This window comes from Vipera ursinii (assembly GCF_947247035.1).
Source record: "Vipera ursinii genome assembly, chromosome: 2".
Taxonomy (NCBI): Eukaryota; Metazoa; Chordata; class Lepidosauria; order Squamata; family Viperidae; genus Vipera; species Vipera ursinii.
The window spans coordinates 74944055-74964698 of NC_139513.1; the positions used below are offsets into that span (position 1 = coordinate 74944055).

The following is a 20644-nucleotide window of genomic DNA, read 5'->3' on the forward strand; positions in this document are numbered from 1 at the left end:
ACAGAGATAGTACATGATGTAGGTGGGAATTTGTGTGTGTGTGTGTGTGTGTGTGTGTGTGTGTGTGTGTGTGTATGCACGCGCACATATACAGACCTGGGAGGTGAGCATTTTTTTGCATGGAAAAAGGTCCATTTTCTCCTCTGTTATCTTCAGCTAATATTCAATATATTTGTCTAGCAGTTCTTGTTATTTCAAATCTCACAGCTGTTTCTGCCAGGGCTTTTTGGTAGGAAGACCTTGGTCTTAGAGCTGCTTCTGTTCTACTCAAATAGTCTGGTCTGTGTAATTTAGCTTGTCACATAAGTCTTGGCTCCTGCTTGTAAGGCCATATCAGGTTAAGTTATCGTCTAGTCTTGTGATGGTTTTAAGGTGAGAAATGGAAAACTCCCAACAATTTCTTCCTGGACAGATGAGCAGTTCCTGGATCACCCAAAGTGACTGAATAATCAGGGAATCCAATCCTGACTATCTTTACTGGGAAATAAGCTTGCTATATGCAGTGGAACCTGCATCAAGTAAGGATGCATAACACCACAGCCCATTGCTTAGCAAATGACTCTTCAAAACATTGTCTCCATGCTAAGTAATGTGAAAGTGGAAAAGACAGAAGATAAGCACATTGATTTGTGCCTTAGATTGTAAGCCGCTCTGAGTCTTCGGAGAAGGGTGGGATATAAATGGGATTAAATAAATAAATAAATAAATAAATAAATAAATAAATAAATAAATAAATAAATAAATAAATAAATAAATAATTATTGAGCAAACCTAGGGTTATGATATCAGATGTTTGGCAAAAGGAGGACATATCTTCCTTTTTGTCCTCATGTCATCCATCTAGCAGGCATAGCCTTGAAATCAAATAATATCTAGTTGTTTGGGTGTCTTTTTACTTTTTTGGACCATTTTCACAAGAGTAGTCATTCAAACATTCATCCAGGGCTTTTTTTGTAAAAGAAAAAGGTGCCGGAACTCACACATGTCATACAACCCGCCTTGCCTACCCTACAAGGTTCCATCCAAAAAAGGTGCCGGAACTCCGTTCTGAGCGTTCTATGAAAAAAAAGCCCATGTATTGTGACCTTTTAAATAGTCTGCTTCTTTCTTTCCTTTCATCTATTGACAGATTCAGCAGTCTAGATTTACATTTTTAAATGTATTTCCTGATTCCAGCAATTGGATTTAATCTAGTCCCTTCAAATCTATGACCATTGTGGTTTGTAGGTCACATGAGTTATCATTTCTATGGTGAAATTTGAGAAGCGTGTTGTTGATTCTATATTATTGCTTAACATACTTGGAAAATATATTGCAATTGATAAACCTTTCTGATGCTGGAAATGGTATCAGAAACCTCAGAAAAGCCTGGAATCTTTCTGATGCTGAAAAAGGCAATTTCATATACAGGTAGAGTACATTTTTTGCATTTTTTTGCTGTCACAGATGCCAAGAAAGTCAAAGAGTTAGGGTTTCCTCCTTCCATTGTCTGTGTCTTTTTTGCCTGCTCATATATCTGGTAACCCCAGGCAAACTCTGTCTTCTTTCAAGCTATTTACCAATCAAGCTATTTCTTGTAACTTAATAGTTGGACAGAAGGCTAGTCTGTGGCTGTATCTTCAGTATGAATGTTTGCTGCTGCTTTTGACCTGTTACTAACTGCAGTTGCATAGGATGAAGAAGGCCTGTTTTATATTCCTTTGGTTGATTTGTTTGCATCGTGTCTTGATCGGCTGAGCACGTGGCTTTGTTAAAACCTGCTCATGCTTACCCCCTTGTTCACACCCATTTTATATTTAGCAGACGAACAATTCTAACCTGGACTTGAGGTTAAAATTGACTTTTTCTTCTCTTTTTCTTTTTCCAAAGAAACAAGCAAAATTGGTTTCCAGCTTTGTTGCTTGTTGAATTCCATGCTTGCTAGTGGTTTAGACAGTGTAAATCCTGCTGGATAGTGTGTTGTGGACTTGCCAAAGAGGAAGGCAGTTTAGCAGTCATAAAACACAACAGAAACCATTCCAATTGATTTCTTGAGAATGCTCCAGCATGGGTTGCAATGGCCACTGACAGGTCATGGGCTGCTTGGTTGTATGATCAATCTCTTTTTCAAGGGTGAGATGTGAATTCGACTTGGTTCCATCCAGTCTTGAGTGTGTTACACAAATGTGCCAGCTATGCCTTAGGGCAGCATGATTTCTGAACACATGATGATTTTCTTTTTATTCTAATTCTTCCTCTGGGATATCAGTGGTCAAGGAGCCTTCCTGGGCTGGAGCTGTTCTTTGTAAGGGAGCAAGGAGGTACTTTGAAATGCTATTTTAGAGGTTGAAACATTCAAAATAAAAACATTTTCAGTAATAGAGAATCATCTCGTTTTGGCTAAGGGCCAGTTCAATCTAATGCTTTTAATTTCTAAACTGAACTTTCTGTATGTCTTTTGTTCCTTCCTGTCATTGCCAATTGTGTTTTTTGAGGACTGAGGTGGTTGCGAGACTACACTTCTTTGCTCCCTAGAATTCGCAATACTTTTCCATGTGGACAGACAGTGAATATTCTTGGCATGTTCAGTTGCCTGTAGATTTAGAGGTAAAATTAGACAGCCCAAAATTTTGCTATAGCCGTCTGTTATTGATGGGTCAAAGGCAGCGGTGATTCAGTCAAATTCATGACACACCACAGGATTAGGCCAGTACAGTGGGCATCTGCAATTAGTGCTCTCTAGAAATGTTGGAACAGAAGAGGAAACTGCACCCAGCCAGCACAGGTGAGGGTTATGGGTCTTTTAGTCCAAACATCTCTGGAGAATACAGCTGTGCGATAGGGGAATACAGAATATGTGTTATGCTGGCGTATTTATGAAGCTACTAGACCAGGGGTAGGCAACCTTGGCTCTTTGATGACTCATGGACTTCAACTCCCAGAATTCCTGAGCCAGCCATGAATTCTGGGAGTTGAAGTCCATGAGTCATCAAAGAGCCAAGGTTGCCTACCCCTGTACTAGACAAACTAAGTCCTGCTGGATCACCTTGAGAGAAAGGTAGTGCAGTCTGATGTGATCAGCATGAACACTCAATTTTCTTGAATCTATTGTTATTGGTTTGGTTTGAAAATGTACCTTGGTTCAAATGTTGTTATGCTAATGCACCAGGAGCAGGAGTGACTTCGACTTCCAGCCCGCTTCCTCTTTCATTTCACTTGTGGGAAGCTGGCAGAGAAATCATAATCAGATGACTGTGGGGATGTTGCAATGGGCAGAAATTTTCAAATAAAAGTGATGTGAACAGTGTAAAAATTTCAGTTCCACAGAAGTAATGGGTTGAGGATTTTTTTTAATGCATTCTTTAAGTCAGCAGATTTGAGCTAACTTGATTAAAAAAATTGTTCCAGTACAATGCATAATTCGGGCTAATTGAAAGTACAAATATATAAAAAGACAGGAGAGATTTAGTAACGTACAAATTGTCTCCATTAAATTTAGCACTAATCAAACACACATCTTTGAGCTTCTCTTAAACTACACTCCAGTTTTTCTTAGGTTTTACTGATGTAATCTTTCTCCTGACAATATTATGCAGCTCTGGGGTCCAGTTCAAAAGTCTCCCTCTCTCAACTACACCTATTGTTCTTCCTTTCTCAGCAGTGACAACACAAACAAAAAAGGAGTCCGGGGCTTTTGCTAGTAATGTCTCCCTTTGATTGTAGCATGGATATCTGCAAAAAAAAAACCAATGCAAATGCTTAGGCAGTGCATGACAGCTGTTTTAGAATACTGCAGGATGTACTATTTCAGTTCCAAAACACAACAACGTTCAGGTTTCAAGGCAACGAATATGATGTGGCAAACAGAACTAAGATTATGAAAATAATTATAGTCTTTGAAATTGTAAGGAACACAAGCGAAGGTTCATATCTATAAAAAGGGTGGTTAAAAGCTGTTGCCATGAGACGGAGTTGAATTGCTTGGCTCATACTGTCAGATTTAGCAGGACACTGTAATCCCAACATGGCGCGAGGAAGATTTCTCTTCTAACTGCACAAAAGAGCTCCAGGGTTCAGAATCAGGGCTGTAGCTAACCACTGGCTTGTACAATTCCACAGAAAAGTGTAGGTACCCTGCTCAAATGTTTCAATGACTCATTAAGACGACACAATCCCTACCTGGTACAAAGCTAAACATGACATCTTTCTGCAAATGTAGAAACATACTTAGTATTTATGGATACAGTTTTGAAATAAAATAACAGTAATTATGGCAGGTGAAGATGATTGGACCTCTTTCCATCCTTTGGAACACCTCCTTTGGTGGAAATAACACTTTCCCAACATTTCCTGGATCCAGTTAATATTATTTCTGGATTCCCCCTCCCCCCACTCTTCCTTGCAGAACTCTTCTAGCTCAAAAATATTGAGGTCCCTGGCAGGCATTGCATGTTTAAGGAACTTCTCACAGATTTTAAATAAGATTCAAGTTGGGAGGACGTGAAGACCATTCTAAAGTTCCTGTAAGTATTTCATGGTTGATTCAGAAGTAATTTTTTTGGATCATTGTCTTGATGAAACATCCAATCTTCTTTAATATTCAAATTACTCACTGACTCTGGGACATTTTAATCTATTTCTAATTTCTGAAGCAGAAAAAAATGAATGCATTAAAAGTACAGATAAGAGTCAGTCATATTAGGAAGAGGGTGGGAAATGACATTACTTCCATAGTGGATACATGCCCTATACTAGCCAAGGGCCTACGGAAAAGCCAAGTCTTTAGGGCTGTCTTGAAGGACAAACAAGGTTAGAGCTGTTCAAATGTTGCAAGGGTAGTGGTGGGGTGTGTGGGACTGATTCCTGAGCGTGTTAATACTTAGTTGAATTCATTTTCTCTTCCACCCACATAATATTTCCTGTGGTATTGACTGCCACACAATTCTTAAGCACAATAGAGCCACCCCCATGCTTAATGATTGGCAAGGTGTTATTTTCCTCAAAGGCACCTTCCTTTTGCTCCAAATGTATCATAATGTTTGTGGCTGAACAAATCAATTTTTGTTTCCTCATTAGCCCAAAGTCCATAGTTCCAAAATATTCTAGGCTTGTCAAAGCTCTCTTTTGCATATCTTATGTGACTTTTGTAAAATTGGAGAATAGATTTCCTTCTGACCATTCTCATCTACATATAAGCAATCCTGTGCTGTGGACCTGTGGATAACTACTGTAGTGTTAACTTTTCAGCAGATCATTTGCAGTGATCTTCTCTTTTGCAGATCTTACCAGTTTCCAGTTAAAACATTTTTTTTCTTAGTCTTCAGGAGACCAAATCTTCTTCCTGTCAAAGGTCACATTTTACCTTTGAATAACATGTCAGGGAGGTCCCTGCGAGCAGGAGCCTGATGAAAACTAAATTTGATTTAAATGTCAATTAACACCAGGTATTTCCCTAACGCAGACATCACTTTTCAAAGTGTGGTGCATTTGAAGGTTAGCTGCTGCTAGGAAGGAACTGTTTGTCTGATAAGCAGGCAAATATGTGTGCAGAAAAATTTACACATTTATTGGGTGTTGAAAATCTCCAGACTATTTTCAGTTGAATTTGGCAATCCTAAAAGGATAGGCTGGAAAAACTGGGTAGCACACAGGATTTTTCCCTCTATGTATATATTGTTTTTCAGTTAACTCTCTTGGGAGATAATTAATTTAAATCGGGGAACATCCTCCCCTGGATAAATATAGTACTTGGTATGACTCTTACTCACAGAACTAATAATTTTCTCCTTTGATCTTATTAATATATGATTTAATGGAAATTTTTCAGGGGATGATGCTGAAGGCTTTGTGAGGCCATATTTAGAGGAATGTGGGCACATTCTAGAGCAAGGTGTAAAACTCGCAACGTCACATGGCGTGTCACAGCGTATTTTGACTTTTTCCCCATTGCTAGCAATGGGGTGGGCGTGGTTTCGGCGTGACGCATCCAGCCCGCAGGCCGGCAGTTTGACACCCCTGCTCTAGTGTAAAAGTCTAGAAGGTGGGCATTCCTCATCTCTTAATATTTGTTGCCTCTCTCCCCCCCACACACACACACCAATAACTAGCTCATCTGCTTAACAGCAGGACTAGCAGCATTTTTTGTTTCTGTTTTTAATATCCTGGTTTTTAGTGCTTACATTTGACGTAAAGAGATGCCAAGGGAGGGAAGAGATGTTCTATAATAGAAGATGGGATTAAAAGAAAGAAGACACTGCCTTATATTAACTCAGAATGATTATATTAAGTCAAGTGGATCAATCAATCAGGGCTGGCAGCAGTTCCCCAGAGGCCCTGTCAATGGTTCTTTGCAGCTTTGTCTTCAAAATCTGATAAGTGGGGACACGGGGGACAGGCCTGGCACTTCATACATGTAATGCATTTATCGACCACTGAGTGATATTCTCCAGGGAGATCCAGCATGCGCATGCAAAAGCCATTATCCTGAATTCCCAACAGCAGCAAATGCCTTTCATGCTCATCTAAATACCATCTGCAACGTATCAAAAGGAGATGGCACTCCTTGGGAAAATCAGGTGGTCGGAGATGTTAGAATACTGTATATATCCACTTGAATTAAAACAGAATGCAATTCTCTTTGGTACTAGAAGCACTGACCTCTAGGAAGGGAAAGTAATCAGAAAAATACGAGTGCTTTCATAGGCACAGAAGATCTGTGTCTATATAAAGGGGTGGGAGATGTAGGAGCTATTCCTTTTTTCATTAGTTTGCTCAATGGTCATCTCAATGGCTCACATTTAGAAACAAGGTAAAGAATATATATATAACATGACCTCTGCAATTCTATCCAATTTTGTTTTTACTGGTAATGATCCTAGAGTGTGTTTGTGCATCTGCATGCACCGAGAAGCAGGTAGTGGGTAGCATAGGTCCTATTCTGGACCAGTACTGCATTCCACATGCCTGTGCTCAGCCCCAAGATCTGGTCTTTCAACTGCAATGGCCCAGTTCTCTCTCTGTTGCTACTTAATACAAGGTTAGCTTATTATAAGTCCCCATCTGTGTCTTAAATGAGAGGAACTGGTATTCATTATTGAAAGCTGTTTGGGTGCAAGAGGGCAGAGGACAGATTTGATTGCACAGCCCCAGGTGACTGATGGACCCAATAGACTTTCAGAAGGAACTTAAGCTTGGTTGCACACTCCAGCCTAGGCCTTAGTGGTTGCCTGAAATGAGTAGGTGACAACAGCCTTGGATCAGGCCAGTACTGTGTAGATTCTCTATAATTGTAGAGCTTCTCAGTTTTCTAAGGAACTTAAGGAGTTGAAATATCACAGGAAGCACCTCTAGCACCAGAGGAAGATAAAGAGTTACTCTAACCAAGCACAGGTACAAGCATTTATTAGGACTTTTCTGATGAAATACTGTAGGCTGACTTTTTGAATCTTTTGGGGGTCTACAGACAGCCAGGCTGCAATCCTATTTTTGGTAACCAGATTCCCTTCTATAAACAGGGGACAAGGGAGCCTTGCAAGGTTTCAGCAAGGACTACTCCAGACAATTATTCAACTAAGTTGCTTGCATCTGCTCAGAGATGGACTCTTATCTGGGCAGATCCTATAGAGGTGATTGAGACGTAGCGTTGCAAGGTTATCTGGGATGAATTCCAGCCAGCTATTGCTAAGCATATGGGCTCCCTGGGGCTATGAGTTCTGCCACCTGTTGTAAGCTCATATCACTCCTGGTTGATCAAAGCCAGCCAGGAGGTGGCATGTACTTGGGCCCAAGTGATAATAAATACTTGTGAGAGGGATGCTTCTCCCTGCAATTAAGGTAGCAATGGTCTGTCATCTCGAGAAGCCTTCCTTAGACACAATAGTATTGGACAATTTTTATCCAACTTCTCCATTTACAGCAGGTTATTATAATTTATTATTATATATTATATAATTTTATTTGTATACCGCCCTTCTCCTGAAGGACTCAGGGCGGTGAACAGGGCAAACATATAAAAGTACAAAAATACAAAAATTAAGAAAGAATTAAACGAGATGCCTAAGTTACAACAATAGGTTAAAATACATTTAAAACGACAATAAAATCCAAACCCATCCCCCATCAGGCCAGGCCGGCTTGTTCGAACAAATAAGTCTTCAGATCGCGTCGGAAGGAACGAAGGTCGGGGGCCATCCGGAGCTCAACCGGCAAACGATTCCATAAATCCGGGGCGCCCACAGAGAAGGACCTCCCCCTAGGGGCCACCAGACGACATTCTCTGACCAGTGGCACCCTGAGGAGGCCCTGTCTGTGGGAACGCACAGGGCGGACGGAAGTTGACGCCGGCAGCAGGTGATCCCTAAGGTACTCTGGACACTTGCCATGTAGGGCCTTGAAAACCATTACCAGAACCTTGAATCTCACCCGGAAGACAACTGGGAGCCAATGCAGCTCACGGAGCAGAGGTGTAACATGGGAGTATCAGGAGACTCCCAACACAACTCTTGCGGCTGCATTCTGTACCAGTTGGAGCCTCCGAGTGGTCCTCAAGGGCAGCCCCATGTAGAGAGCGTTGCAGTAGTCTAAACGAGAGGTCACGAGCGCATGAGTGACCGTACGCAGGGCATCCCGGTCTAGATAGGGCCGCAACTGGTGCACCAGGCGAACCTGGGCGAAGGCCCCCCTAGTCACAGTTATTATGTGGTCTTCCAAAGAAAGCTGTGAATCTAGGAGGACTCCCAAGTTGCGAGCCCTATCTACAGGGGGTAATAGCTCACCCCCCATAGAAAGAGATGGAATATTCTGAGTATCCCGAGATGCCGGTATGCACAGCCACTCAGTCTTGTCAGGGTTGAGTTGAAGCCTGTTCCTCCCCATCCAGACCCGAACTGCTTCCAGGCAACGGGACATCACGTTGAGGGCATCACTGGGGTGGTTTGGGATCGAAATAAAAAGCTGGGTATCATCAGCATACTGATGATACCCAACTCCAAAACCACGAATGATCTCACCCAGCGGTTTCAATTAGATGTTGAACAGGAGAGGCGAGCGGACTGACCCGAGGAACTCCACAAGCGAGAGGCCTCGAGGTTGACCTCTGCCCCCCTGCCAACACCGACTGCGAATGTCCCAGGAGATAGGAGAAGAACCACTGAAAAACCGTGCCTCCCACTCCCAATCCCCTGAGACGCCGCAGCAGGATACCATGGTCGATGGTATCGAAAGCCGCTGAGAGGTCTAATAGGACCAGGACAGAGGAATATCCCCTGTCCCGGGCCCTCCAGAGATCATTCACCAGAGCGACCAATGCCGTCTCCGTGCTGTACCCGGGTCTGAAACCCGATTGGTACGGGTCTAGATAATCCGCTTCATCCAGAACCAGAGGGAGCTGATGCGCCACCACACTCTCAACAACCTTCGCTTTCTTGCCGGACGAAAGTTATTTAACACAGCTGGGTCCAAGGCAGGTTTCTTGAGGAGAGGTCTCACCACCGCCTCCTTCAAGATGGCGGAGAAACTGCCCTCACCCAAAGACGCAGATATAACCGCCTGGAACCAGCTCGTGTCCCCTCCCGAGCTGCATAAACCAGCCAGGAAGGGCACGGGTCCAATAAACATGTGGTGGAGCTCAACCTCGCCATAATCCTGTCCACTTCCTCCGGACTCACAGGATCAAACTCCTCCCAGATAACATCGACAAGACCACCCATGTCCTGATCGTCAGACTCTGCCCAGTCGGAGTCCAAACCGGTCTGAATCCGAGCGATTTTGTCCGACAGATGTTGACTAAACTCCTCAGCACGACCCTGCAAGGGTTCCTCCCTCACCTCCTGATTAAGGAGGGAGCGGGTCACCCTAAACAGGGCGGCCGGGCGGTTATCTGCGGACGCGATAAGGGTAGCGAAGTGATTAGACCTCGCCGCCCTTATCGCTGCGAGATAAGACCTAATATAGGTTCTTAGTCACAATTGGTCGGATTTGGATCGGCTGGATCTCCAACAGCTCTCTAGGCCCCGTCTCCAACGCTTCATCTCCCGGAGCTCCACGGAAAACCATGGAGCCCGCTGGGATATGCACCGGGTCAGGGGCCGCAAGGGTACAACTCGGTCAAGTGCCTCCATGGCTGCCCTTTCCCAGGCTTCCACTAAGGCATCCACCGAGTTGTGAGCAACGGAGGCAGGTGGGGACCCCAGCGCTGCCTGGAACATATCAGGGTCCATTAAGCGCCTGGGGCGGAACCATCTAGTTGGCTCCACACACCCACAGCGGGGAGTGGCAAAATGGAAGACCAGCCGCAGGAGATAATGATCGGTCCATGACAGGGGCATAACAATTGGGGAGCCCCCACCAAGATCATCTAAGCACCGTCTAGATAGAAAAACCAAGTCAAGGGTATGGCCTGCCACATGAGGCGGTCCATGAATTACTTGCATCAGGTCCATGGCCGTCATGGAAGCCATGAACTCCCGAGCTAACTCAGATGATCCTCCCAGGGATGGTAGATTGAAGTCACCCAAAACTATGTTTGGGGAACTCAATCACCAACCCCGAGAGGATGTCGAGAAGCTCAGGCAGGGCTGCTGCTGCGAGACTAGGTAAAAGGTACACCAGCAGCAAGCCCAACTGCGCCCTAGGACCATATCTCAGGAGAGACTCACACACGACTATCTGGAGAACGGTGGCCTTCCGCGGACACAAGGTCTCCCTCATAACTACCGCCACTCCCCCGCCCCTACCCTGAGCCCGAGGCCGGTGTAGCACCCAGAAACCTGGTGGGCAAAGATCAACCAGAGGGATACCACCCTCTGGGCCCAGCCAAGTCTCCGTGATGCAAGCCAGGTCCGCATGCTCACCCTCAACCAGATCCTGGACGAGAGGAGCCTTATTAACAACGGACCTGGTGTTCAAGAACACCAGCCGGAGCTCAGGTGTCTGCACATCCTCGCTCCCAGGACCTCGGGGCGAAAGCAGAGGGTCGGAGCGCCTCACCGCTTGTAAATAGCGGAGATGCCCTCCCGGATGTTGATACGGCCCTCTGTTCGTACACCTGCTGCCATTCCCTAACATCGTGGGAATAGGTAATCCCACGACCCGCTCCAGAGCTCTGGAGGCAACCGACCCCCGCTCCCCACCTACGCGATCGATCCTGGACCTGGCCTGAACAACGGTTGATGGACTACCCCCCATTTCCAAACAACCATGAAAGATTCCCACCCCCCTCCCTAACCCCACAAAAAAATTGACTAAAAAACTAACCAGGGGCCTCTTATTAAATTTGTACCGGAGGCCCCTGCCCCTGCCCAGCCATCTCTCAGGGTCCCAACAATCGGGCCCTTCATCAAGATTAGAAGTGGAAAGAAAGGCACCCAGGAAGGGGGACACCCCTGAGGGCGAACAAGTCCGTGCTGGTGTAACAAAGGTGAGGCATAATTGTCCGAGCAAGTCCAGGGGAAGGCAGTCCCATAATTAATTAGTCAGGAGGATCTAAGACAGAGGGTAAGTGGGTGTCCAGACCATCAACCCAGCTCCACTGCCACTCAAGCTGGGTGAGCCCCCAGAACAGGCCAACCACCATTCTCTCACGACGGTCGCAGCTCTGATCCCGGGGGTGGTCTGGAGCACACACCCAGGGTAGGGCATACCCCATAGATCTCTCACCTCTAGGGGACAGCAGATGTAAGTCTAAGCCACTCTCGCACCATGGCTTTATACCCAGGTCCCTTTGAATCCTTTGGGGGCACAGCAGACAAGAGAGTTAGGCAGCTGTTCATCCAAGGCAAAAAGCCTGATAGGCCATAAGGTAGCAAAATCCCGGCTGCTAATGATCTTCTTCGTGGGAGGAGAGGGTCAGGCAATAAGAGGGTCAGGCAATAAGTAGGCAAACAGGGAAGAAACCAAAATCCCCGCCGATCTTCCGCTAGGCCGCAAATTCCATTCCACCGGTCTCCCAGGGTATGAGCGACATAAAAGTAGTCTGTATCGCCTAACTGTCCGCGACACAGACCAGCCACACTCCGCCACTGGGCCGCAGGTCTCCACGTCTGAGCGGCCACAGCACTCCAGCTCACCTCCACACCAGCCGCTCCAGACGCCACCGCAATTCCTCCGCCGCTCCACCATTCCAGGCTTTGTTCGCAGCCGCAACTCCATGGGCCCCAAACATCAACTGGTTGGGGCCTTCCAGAGCACAGCCTTTCAGAACGCGGCTCCTCGGAGCCTTCTAGACTCTTCCAGGCTCTGCCGGGCTCCATCGGCACCGCTTAGCTAGTAATAGGTGCTACACAGAGCCCAGAGCACAGCTCTTCCGGGCTCCTCCGATCCGACCAAACTCTGCTGGGCTTCACCGGGCTTCACCGGGCTTCACCGGCTCACCCGAAGCCCCTCCGAGGGCTGCCGAGGCCGCTGAGGATGCCGAGCCTCCCGGAGCAAACGCTGAGCCTCCCAGAGCAAACGGAGCAAACAAACGAAGGACCGGAGGAAACGGAGGACCGCACCGCCGCCGGAACCGCTGCCGCTGCCGGAGAAACACCACCGCTGAGAACACCGCCGCCGCCGCCAAAAACGGCCGCCGCCGCCAAGAATGGCAGACGGACAGCCCCGTTGTCTGCCGCTCTTAGCCCCTAACACAGAGGGCACAAAAGGCACCTCTGAGGGGCTCCTAAGGGACGCCTAACAGCTGAAGCTCACAGAGCTCAGCCTAGCACGTCCGCCATCTTGGGCATGCTCACTAAGTATTGCTGAGGTTGCTGAGAAGGTGGTAGGTGCACAGCTTGAAGGGACCTGGAAGAAACAGATTACCTGGATCCCTTTTGGCTGGGTTATAGTATAGGCGCCATTGGTTGTGCTCGTGAAAGTTGATGATGTAATATGGAAAAGGCCTTGGGAAACTGGGTAAAGAGATGCTACCAAGGGAACAGTCAGATAAGATTCTGTCAATGTAGCATCACAAGAGAGTAGAGTTAGCTCATCTGGTTGTGATTCTTATCTGGTTTGCCCCATCAGGCCAACATCCACCTTTCAAGTCTCAAAGTATAATTCCTCCCCCATCTCCTTTATTGCCTGAAAAACTAGGAGAGGTCTCCTCTGAACTTCTTGCCCTTCCAATGATGTAGCTGAAGATCATGCTGCCCTGATACCTTGGTAGCATCCCTTCGTCCATATCCCAAGATCTTTCTCACATTTCATTACAAAGCCCTTCATGGCACAGCGTGTTTACTTGTGGAACATCTATCCCTGGGAGTGTAGTAAACAGCATCATCTTATCAGATTGAGGAAACAGGTCTACTTTCTGCTCAGCTTTCCTACCGAGATTCAGATTCAGGCCCCAACACTTGGAGCATTCCTGGAAGGCCACTAACAGCTGGCTTTTCTCCAGATGTTGGAGTCAAGATGTTAGATGATCCCAGTACAGATGTATCTCTTTTGTGAGTTGGTACATGGTGCATTTGATTTTTTTCTTCCCCTTCCATGTTGGACTTGTTTAGTTACACATTTTGTTATACATTTCTTTGGACTTGGGCTTTTTCCCCTTTCCCCTCTGGTAAACTGGTAGCTTGCCAGAGTTACATGTCTAAAGGGCCATATAAATAAAATAAATACGTGAATGGGAGAGGGCATAGAATATACCAGTCAGCAGCATTTCATGCTACCAGTTAACTGCCTCACCCAAAGAGAGGCACTTGGCTAGGTGTCTCTTTTTCCGGAATGTTTTTCTCCACCGTTCTCCATCAGATCTGACCCATTTTCAAACATAGTAGGGGGTTTTGGACAGCTGCTTCCCTACCCAAACAAATACATAAACATTAAATTTGGTCCTGGTCCAAGAGTTTCCATTTTTTATGTCTTCCCCCTTCTTTACAAAATTTATTTCCAGTATTCCACTGGAAAAACTATCGAACAAAAATCCATGCAGAGCATGGCTTCTGGAATTCTTTCCAAAATCTTTACCGGCAGTGGTCTACTTCTTTCACCCCACCACATGCGGTTCTGTTTAAGCTATTTACTTATTTAGAAAACCTACATGGTCATCTACTATATGCTTGATAGCCTCTCACAATATCCCATTAGTCTAGAATACAGGTGGTCCTCGACTTACAACAGTTCATTTAGTGACTGTTCAAAGTTACAGTGGCACTGAAAAAAGTGACCATTTTTCACACTTCCAACATTCCAATGGCATGTCACCAAAATTCAGCTGATTGGCAACCGACTCACATTTATGACGGTTCCACTGTCACGTGTTCATATGATCACCTTTTGTGCCCTTCTGACAAGCGAAGCCCAGGCGGAAGCCAGATTCACTTAACAGCCATGTGATTAACCTAACACCTGCATTGATTCCCTTAACGAATGTGGGAAGAAAAGTTGTAAAATGGGGCAAAACTCACTTATCAAATGTCTCACTTAGCAACAGAAATTTTGGGCTCAATGGTGGTGGTAAATTGAGGATTACCCCTAACCCTAACCCTCAAGCCCTGCAATAGCATCACCTATACCAGACATGTCAAACACAAGGCCCGGGGGCCGGATCTGGCCCGTGAAGTGGTTTCATGTGGCCCGCGAAGCCATCCTGGAAACAGTGAGGGAACGGTCCCCACTGCCTTGGCCCTGGCCCAGAGACCCTCCTTCTGCCAGAGACCCCCAGATCTGTCCCACTCCTGCCCAGGCCCCCATAGGCACCCTTGATGCGAATGATGTAGAGCTGGCCACACCCACCCAGTAGGCCATACGCACTCTAGCCACGCCCACCCAGTAGGCCACGCCCACCTGGCCCCTTGAGGGCAACCGCAATGCTGATGCGGCCCTCAATGAAATTGAGTTTGACACCCCTGACCTATACCATCAACGTGCCATAACATCACATGACCTCTACTTTTGTTGGGTTCATTTCTATCCTAACCCAATGCCCGAGTGAAGAACAAGGTCTTCATTGCCTGCCAGAAACCTAGTAGGGTGCGGCCCCTCCAAATCTTAGAGGATGGGGGATGTTAGGAAGGTTTGAGGCAGCCACAGAAAAAGGTGTGTCTTTGCAAACCCACCAGGTGGCAAAATTTAAGGGAAGAGACCTGGAGTACATCTATCCTGTCTGACCTGGTAGGAGGTGCAGATGCCCTCAAAAACAGCTGGTCTTGCAAAAAAAAAAAAAAGGCCCCAGGCCCTGTGGAGCTTTAAATGTAGCAACAGCAGTCATCCTGCTGATTGACAGAATCTCAAGCACCATTATTTGGTGTCTTGCCAACATCCCCATTATTCCTGCCAAACCCAAAATAAATAGTCTTCTGTATGAGGAAAAGTAGATGAGAGCCAATAGTATTTTTTACAAATCGAGAGACCTATTAGTAAATTTCAGACTATACCTGATCTACACTGGATTTAGTTCTTGTTTTGGGGACACCTGTGCTGTAATTCATCAAGGGACATGTTGTGCCCTCATTTCAATGATTTTACCAAACTACATTTGGTGGTTAACCGTGACAGCTGAAACCATTATCTGTAGAAACAGGTTCACAGATTAATTAACAAGGCTGGAAAGACTATACCCCAATCTTTTGCGGACTTAAATTTATGGATTTTGAAATAATGTAACCCCAAATGCTGTACTTACCTCCTCCATGTGCACAAGACACAAACTGCATGTTTGTTTGGTATTTGTTCCAAAATATGTTTAGTGCTAACTGCTGCCTGAAATATTGGACTGAAATATTAATGCATTATCAATACTAGGTAACTATTTACAGTCTGGATATTGCATATTACCAGAAAATATTACATTTTAGCTTCACAATTGCCTTTAAAGAGAATTCAAATAATTAAAAAGCATTTATTTCTTATTGATTTATATTGTCTAAGTCAGTGTTTTTCAACCTTTTTTGGGCAAAGGCACACTTGTTTCATGAAAAAAATCACGAGGCACTCCACCATTAGAAAATGTTAAAAAATTTAACTCTGTGCCTATATTGACTATATATAAAGTAATTCTCTTGAATAGGAATCAAATAAACACAAAGAAAGTATTTTATAATTACTTTTCAATTTTTCCCACGGCACACCAGGCAACATCTCGCAGCACACTAGTGTGCCGCGGAACAGTGGTTGAAAAACACTGGTCTAAGTGATGCTAAGGATAATTCAATTTTTTTCTTGATGGGCTTCCAGATGACAGATTTCCCCACAATGTTTCTTTCTTTTTTTTTCAGGTAGAAAAAACTCATCCAAATTTCCACTCTTGGAATTTTTGTATGCGTATTTATGTTGTTTCATCTTTTTTACTTTTTACCTAATTCTGCTTGTATTTTATTTATTTTATTTGTTTTTTTTATAGTGTATGGTAGCGACCGTTGCTTGCTTTTAGGCAGAGATGTAAAAAAGGGCTTTATATAAGAAGTTATTGATAGTACCATCTATTCATTCAATTATAACATAAGCAGGTAAATGACTTCCCATTGCTGCTGCCGATTTTGCCCTAGATAACTGCACTTTTTGTACATAAACTGAACCTTCATTCCAGACTGCTTATATTTTATTTGCATTTGACTTGTTTTTTTCAGTCTACATCCAAAAGAAATACATCAGTGTCAACACCTTTTGCATTCAATCAAGCACATTCTAGTCCATAAACACCAATACTGTTAAAAATATTGATTTTAAATGGTGACACAAAATAACTTTCTTTTGCCCCAACAGTAACAAAAAAACACTTCCCCTTTGCAATTAATTATCTTGTTCTTATAAAATTTTCATTGATTAAGTCATCTGATAAACATAACTGCAGAACGGCTACTATAGATGTTATTTATTTTATTTCAGGGGAGTTGTTTGCTTTATTTTTAAATTATCTGAACATGTTTAACATAAAATCAGTTGAAACTTTGCTTATAATCTTGCAATTGTCACCTGTTAATATTTAGCAGCCCAGATGGAAAAGAAAATTTAAGAAAAAAAAGTTTTGACAGTAGAAAAAAGTATGAGATAATCACACATAATTTTTAAATTAAAAATTGGACTTTCTTCTGCCAAGGAAATATATAAAACTAAACCAATGTATGATTGGCAACATTTCAAACTAAAAGGATGCTGCAGTTAAGATCAGGGATGCACAAACCTGAGTCTTGCAAAAATCATGAATGGCGGAAGCCTGATCACCCAACTCGAAACACCCATTACAGTCATAAAAGGGGGATTTATGTTTTAAAAACTCTTTACAAATTTGGGATAATAATTTTAGTATCGTACTATAAAACAAATAGCAGAAAGAGGCTATGAAGGAAGTGAGAGAGTTGAGCTGAAAAAAAGACTTATCAAGCCAAACACAGGAAGAAAGAAAACCAGCAAGATGCAAATGGGTTTAAAAGTAATAAGGATGCATGTGCACCCTTATTACTAAGCCCAAGAACGTTTACAACAGTCAAGTGTGGAAGACGTGAAAGTAAATCTGCTTAGCAAGTTATCCTTTGGTCTCTCATTAACATATTGTAGATAGGTTGTAACTTTTGCATATGCAGCGGGCTTCACTTTCATACATGTTGACAGCTTCATAATGGCTTTCTCTTCCTTTGTGGGCAGGGAAAGGATGCTAGTGCGAAGTACATTATCCCACGGGTTTCAGCTGTCAGAGATGGCAGGAAACAGGAGACCCAGGGCAAATGGAAATCCGCTAAGCCTTCCCCTTCCACCACCCTCCCTCCTCGCATGCATGCAGTCACAGCCACCCTCTTAGGGTGCATTTCCCCGCGGTTCAGCAGAAAAAACAAACCCCAGAAGCAGAACCTCATAGGCAGTTCTAACAAAAAGGTGACCCCGAATTGTAGCACGCATCCCAGAAAACATTAGACGTCATCTGTTTCAAATGCTCAGTGAATCCGCCCCATTTAGAAGGTACATTATTTGGAGGAAAGTCTTCCTTTCAGGTAAAACTGTAAGCGGAGGAATGCTAGCCAAGAGCATCCTCACGTGGAGAAAAGCCGCCACTGCAGTCAAAGCATGCAGTGGTTTTAGAGCACAGCCACCCTCTGCAAATCAGTTCAATCTGCAAATCCCTGGCCTGGCAGAAAAGTACACTAACGCAAAACAACACTACTGTCTCCTTCCCACCAAAGACTGAAAATTCTACTAATTTTCTGGGGAGGAAGCAGTGCAGTTTATGTACAAATGCAACAGAAAGCATGTAATGTGCTCATTTGCTGACTGAACCAGCAATACCCAGAGGGCTGAATCCCATTCTTTCCCAATTCAATTGACCTTTGGTACAATGCAGATCCAGCACTTTCTCATGAAGATACTAGTCCCATTTTCCAAACACAGGTCTAGTTCTTTCAAAAGCTCTAGATTTGGGTACAGACGATCCTATGTAAAACCTGATCAGCGCCACAGAAAAGGACCTGTTGGGCATTGTGCATTCACATATCTCTGCAGAGGCCCAGCTCCTCCTGCACCAGCTAAAAGGGTATGGAGGGCAATTCCTAACAGCCAGAAGGAAGGAAGCAGGTTGAAGCTGGACAGATCTCCTTCCTGACAACATCAGCAACCACATTTGAAGTGATCCAGTTTCTGCTGTAGCAAAAACTGTCTTGGGAAAATAGGGGGAAGCCCTATTTTAGAACTGGAACACTAAGGATAAATTTAAGCTGCTTCAGCTACGCACTGGCGATTATGCAGAAACAACTTCACAAGGGTAAATCACATAAAAACAGTTACTGGGGCAGGCTTAAGCCATGGTTGGGGGCATCTGAAGATGAGTCTGCAAGTTCCAGTACAAAATGGGAGATTAAAAATTCATTCAGAACTCAACCCCTGGCCTCCCCATAAGAATACCACTGCATCTAATTCACATCCATGACACAAACTAGTCCCAAATCAAATTGGTCCACTTTCAACAGAATTGTCAGCCTGGCTCAATAAGGTAAAAAATATCCCCCCAAAATATTTGATAACAATTACTTTATGGGGAAGAGTAGGGCAACATACTTGAACAATCCTGCCAGCAACAGAGTCCAGGGAGATTAGGATAAACTCCTGTCAAAAAGAAAGGAAGTAGTAGAAACTACATTGTAGCAGTGCAGAAAGATGTATCAGTGCAAAATCTTTCTCAGTATTGTGCCACTCCATGAAGCACAAGTACTTTGCAAGGCTATGAGCCAACTACTGGAACAAAAGGTTGCATTATGTCCAGTCACGGACAAAACTTGGTTCAAGAGGTCTAGAATTTGTGGGTCCTTCAGAGAAATAGATATTGCATACAAAGGATTGCACATTTATCACACAAATAAAGGGCTGATTAGACATATCCAAATTTATCTTTTCAGTTAAAGTAACTTGTAAGATTCTATAATGTACAAACCGGTGCAATCAAATTCTCGGAAGAGATTCATTTCTGTTACAGTGCAATGTTCTTCTAAACTATCCGAGAATATTTTTAGTTTGCCATTGGTTTACTCTTGGTGGGTTGGATTGAACTGACCTGCTTGGTTCTGTCTGGCACATTTTATTCCCACTGGAATGCCCATGTGCCAGAACTGAAGCCTTAAAAATTAAGGGTGAAGATTACTGCCACCAATGAGATATGACAGCATCTTCCCGACAGCTTGTTTCTGACCTCTTAGGACAACAGCAGAAACCAACAGTATGATCCACAAAATAAGATGCAACTCTAATTTGAACAAGGGAACTCGGTCTCGAGTTGATCCCTAATTTAATCTCCCTGGTAAGTAGGAGAGCAGAGCAGATAGGGAGTAGAGTATAGAGAATTCAAGTAGGGGTCTAGGACAGAGTACAAGTATGAAGCTGCTCCAGGCAGCAGGATTAGGATATTTCCACTAGCTTCTTCAGTGGAAACCACGAGCCATGCTAACTCATCAATAGGGGCCTCCTGTGGTCACTCAACACAAATCCAGAGCTGTTTCTTGGCTAGGTATATGCATAAGAGATGCTTCTAACTCTGCAGTTTTTGCAGTGGGTCAAAGGACTCTCCAGAAGCCTGACATAAATACTATTTACATGACACATATGCCCCAGTCAGGAACAGAAAGCTATGGAAGGGCATCAGGCAGTTATTAATACTGGTGACCCCCCACTCAACCCCCAATAGGAGCTTGTTGATGGCTTAGCAGCACCCAGTGATTGTGGCTTGAAGGCTTCAGTCCTTCAGGAGATCTGGGAATCTGTAGGAGACAGCAAAATCTCTATTCTGGTGTCACCAATTGGCTTTCACAGCATTGATGTCACTCACTAGGTTCTGTGCCAGGCAGATACCAAATATCTGAAATACAAATTGAAGACATGCTTGTGAAATGCTTGTTATTGTGCACACATATAACCAATACCCCAACCTTCCTAATCTTCCAGAAGTATTTGCAGTTCTAGAACCTCCAGCCAGAAAGTTTGGGGGATGCAGTCTTAACACCTCTGAACGATGAAATGCTGCAGCATGAAGCTATTTGTTTCACTCTCATGCTCACAGCACTCAAATCATTACTACTCCAGGGCAAGTGACAGACAGGCCAGGTCAGCTTTGCCCTGTCAGTGAAAGGGCAACATCCCATCTCAAAGCTGTAGAAAGGCAGCCTCAATATGTGGACTCAAGTTTCTTTCCTTGTAACCTGATGATTATAGAAATGTAATCTACGGCACCTGTTCCCCTAGTTATTATAGGTTAGACTTCAACAAGGATTTT

General features: G+C 44.3%; 1 protein-coding gene across 2 annotated transcripts in view; it reads right to left on the minus strand.

Annotated features, from left to right (window-relative positions):
* Positions 1-3364: 3364 nt before the first annotated feature.
* TSPAN17 (tetraspanin 17) overlaps positions 3365-20644 on the minus strand; it is a 33309-nt gene continuing 16029 nt past the window's right edge. For both annotated transcript variants that reach the window (XM_083355720.1, XM_083355719.1), the window contains exons 8-9: positions 20201-20230; positions 3365-3711 (exon numbers count right to left, since the gene is read on the minus strand). In XM_083355720.1, coding sequence (XP_083211846.1) covers positions 3634-3711; positions 20201-20230 — 108 coding nt within the window. In that variant the 3' untranslated portion in view covers positions 3365-3633. The remainder of the gene's footprint in view (positions 3712-20200; positions 20231-20644) is intronic.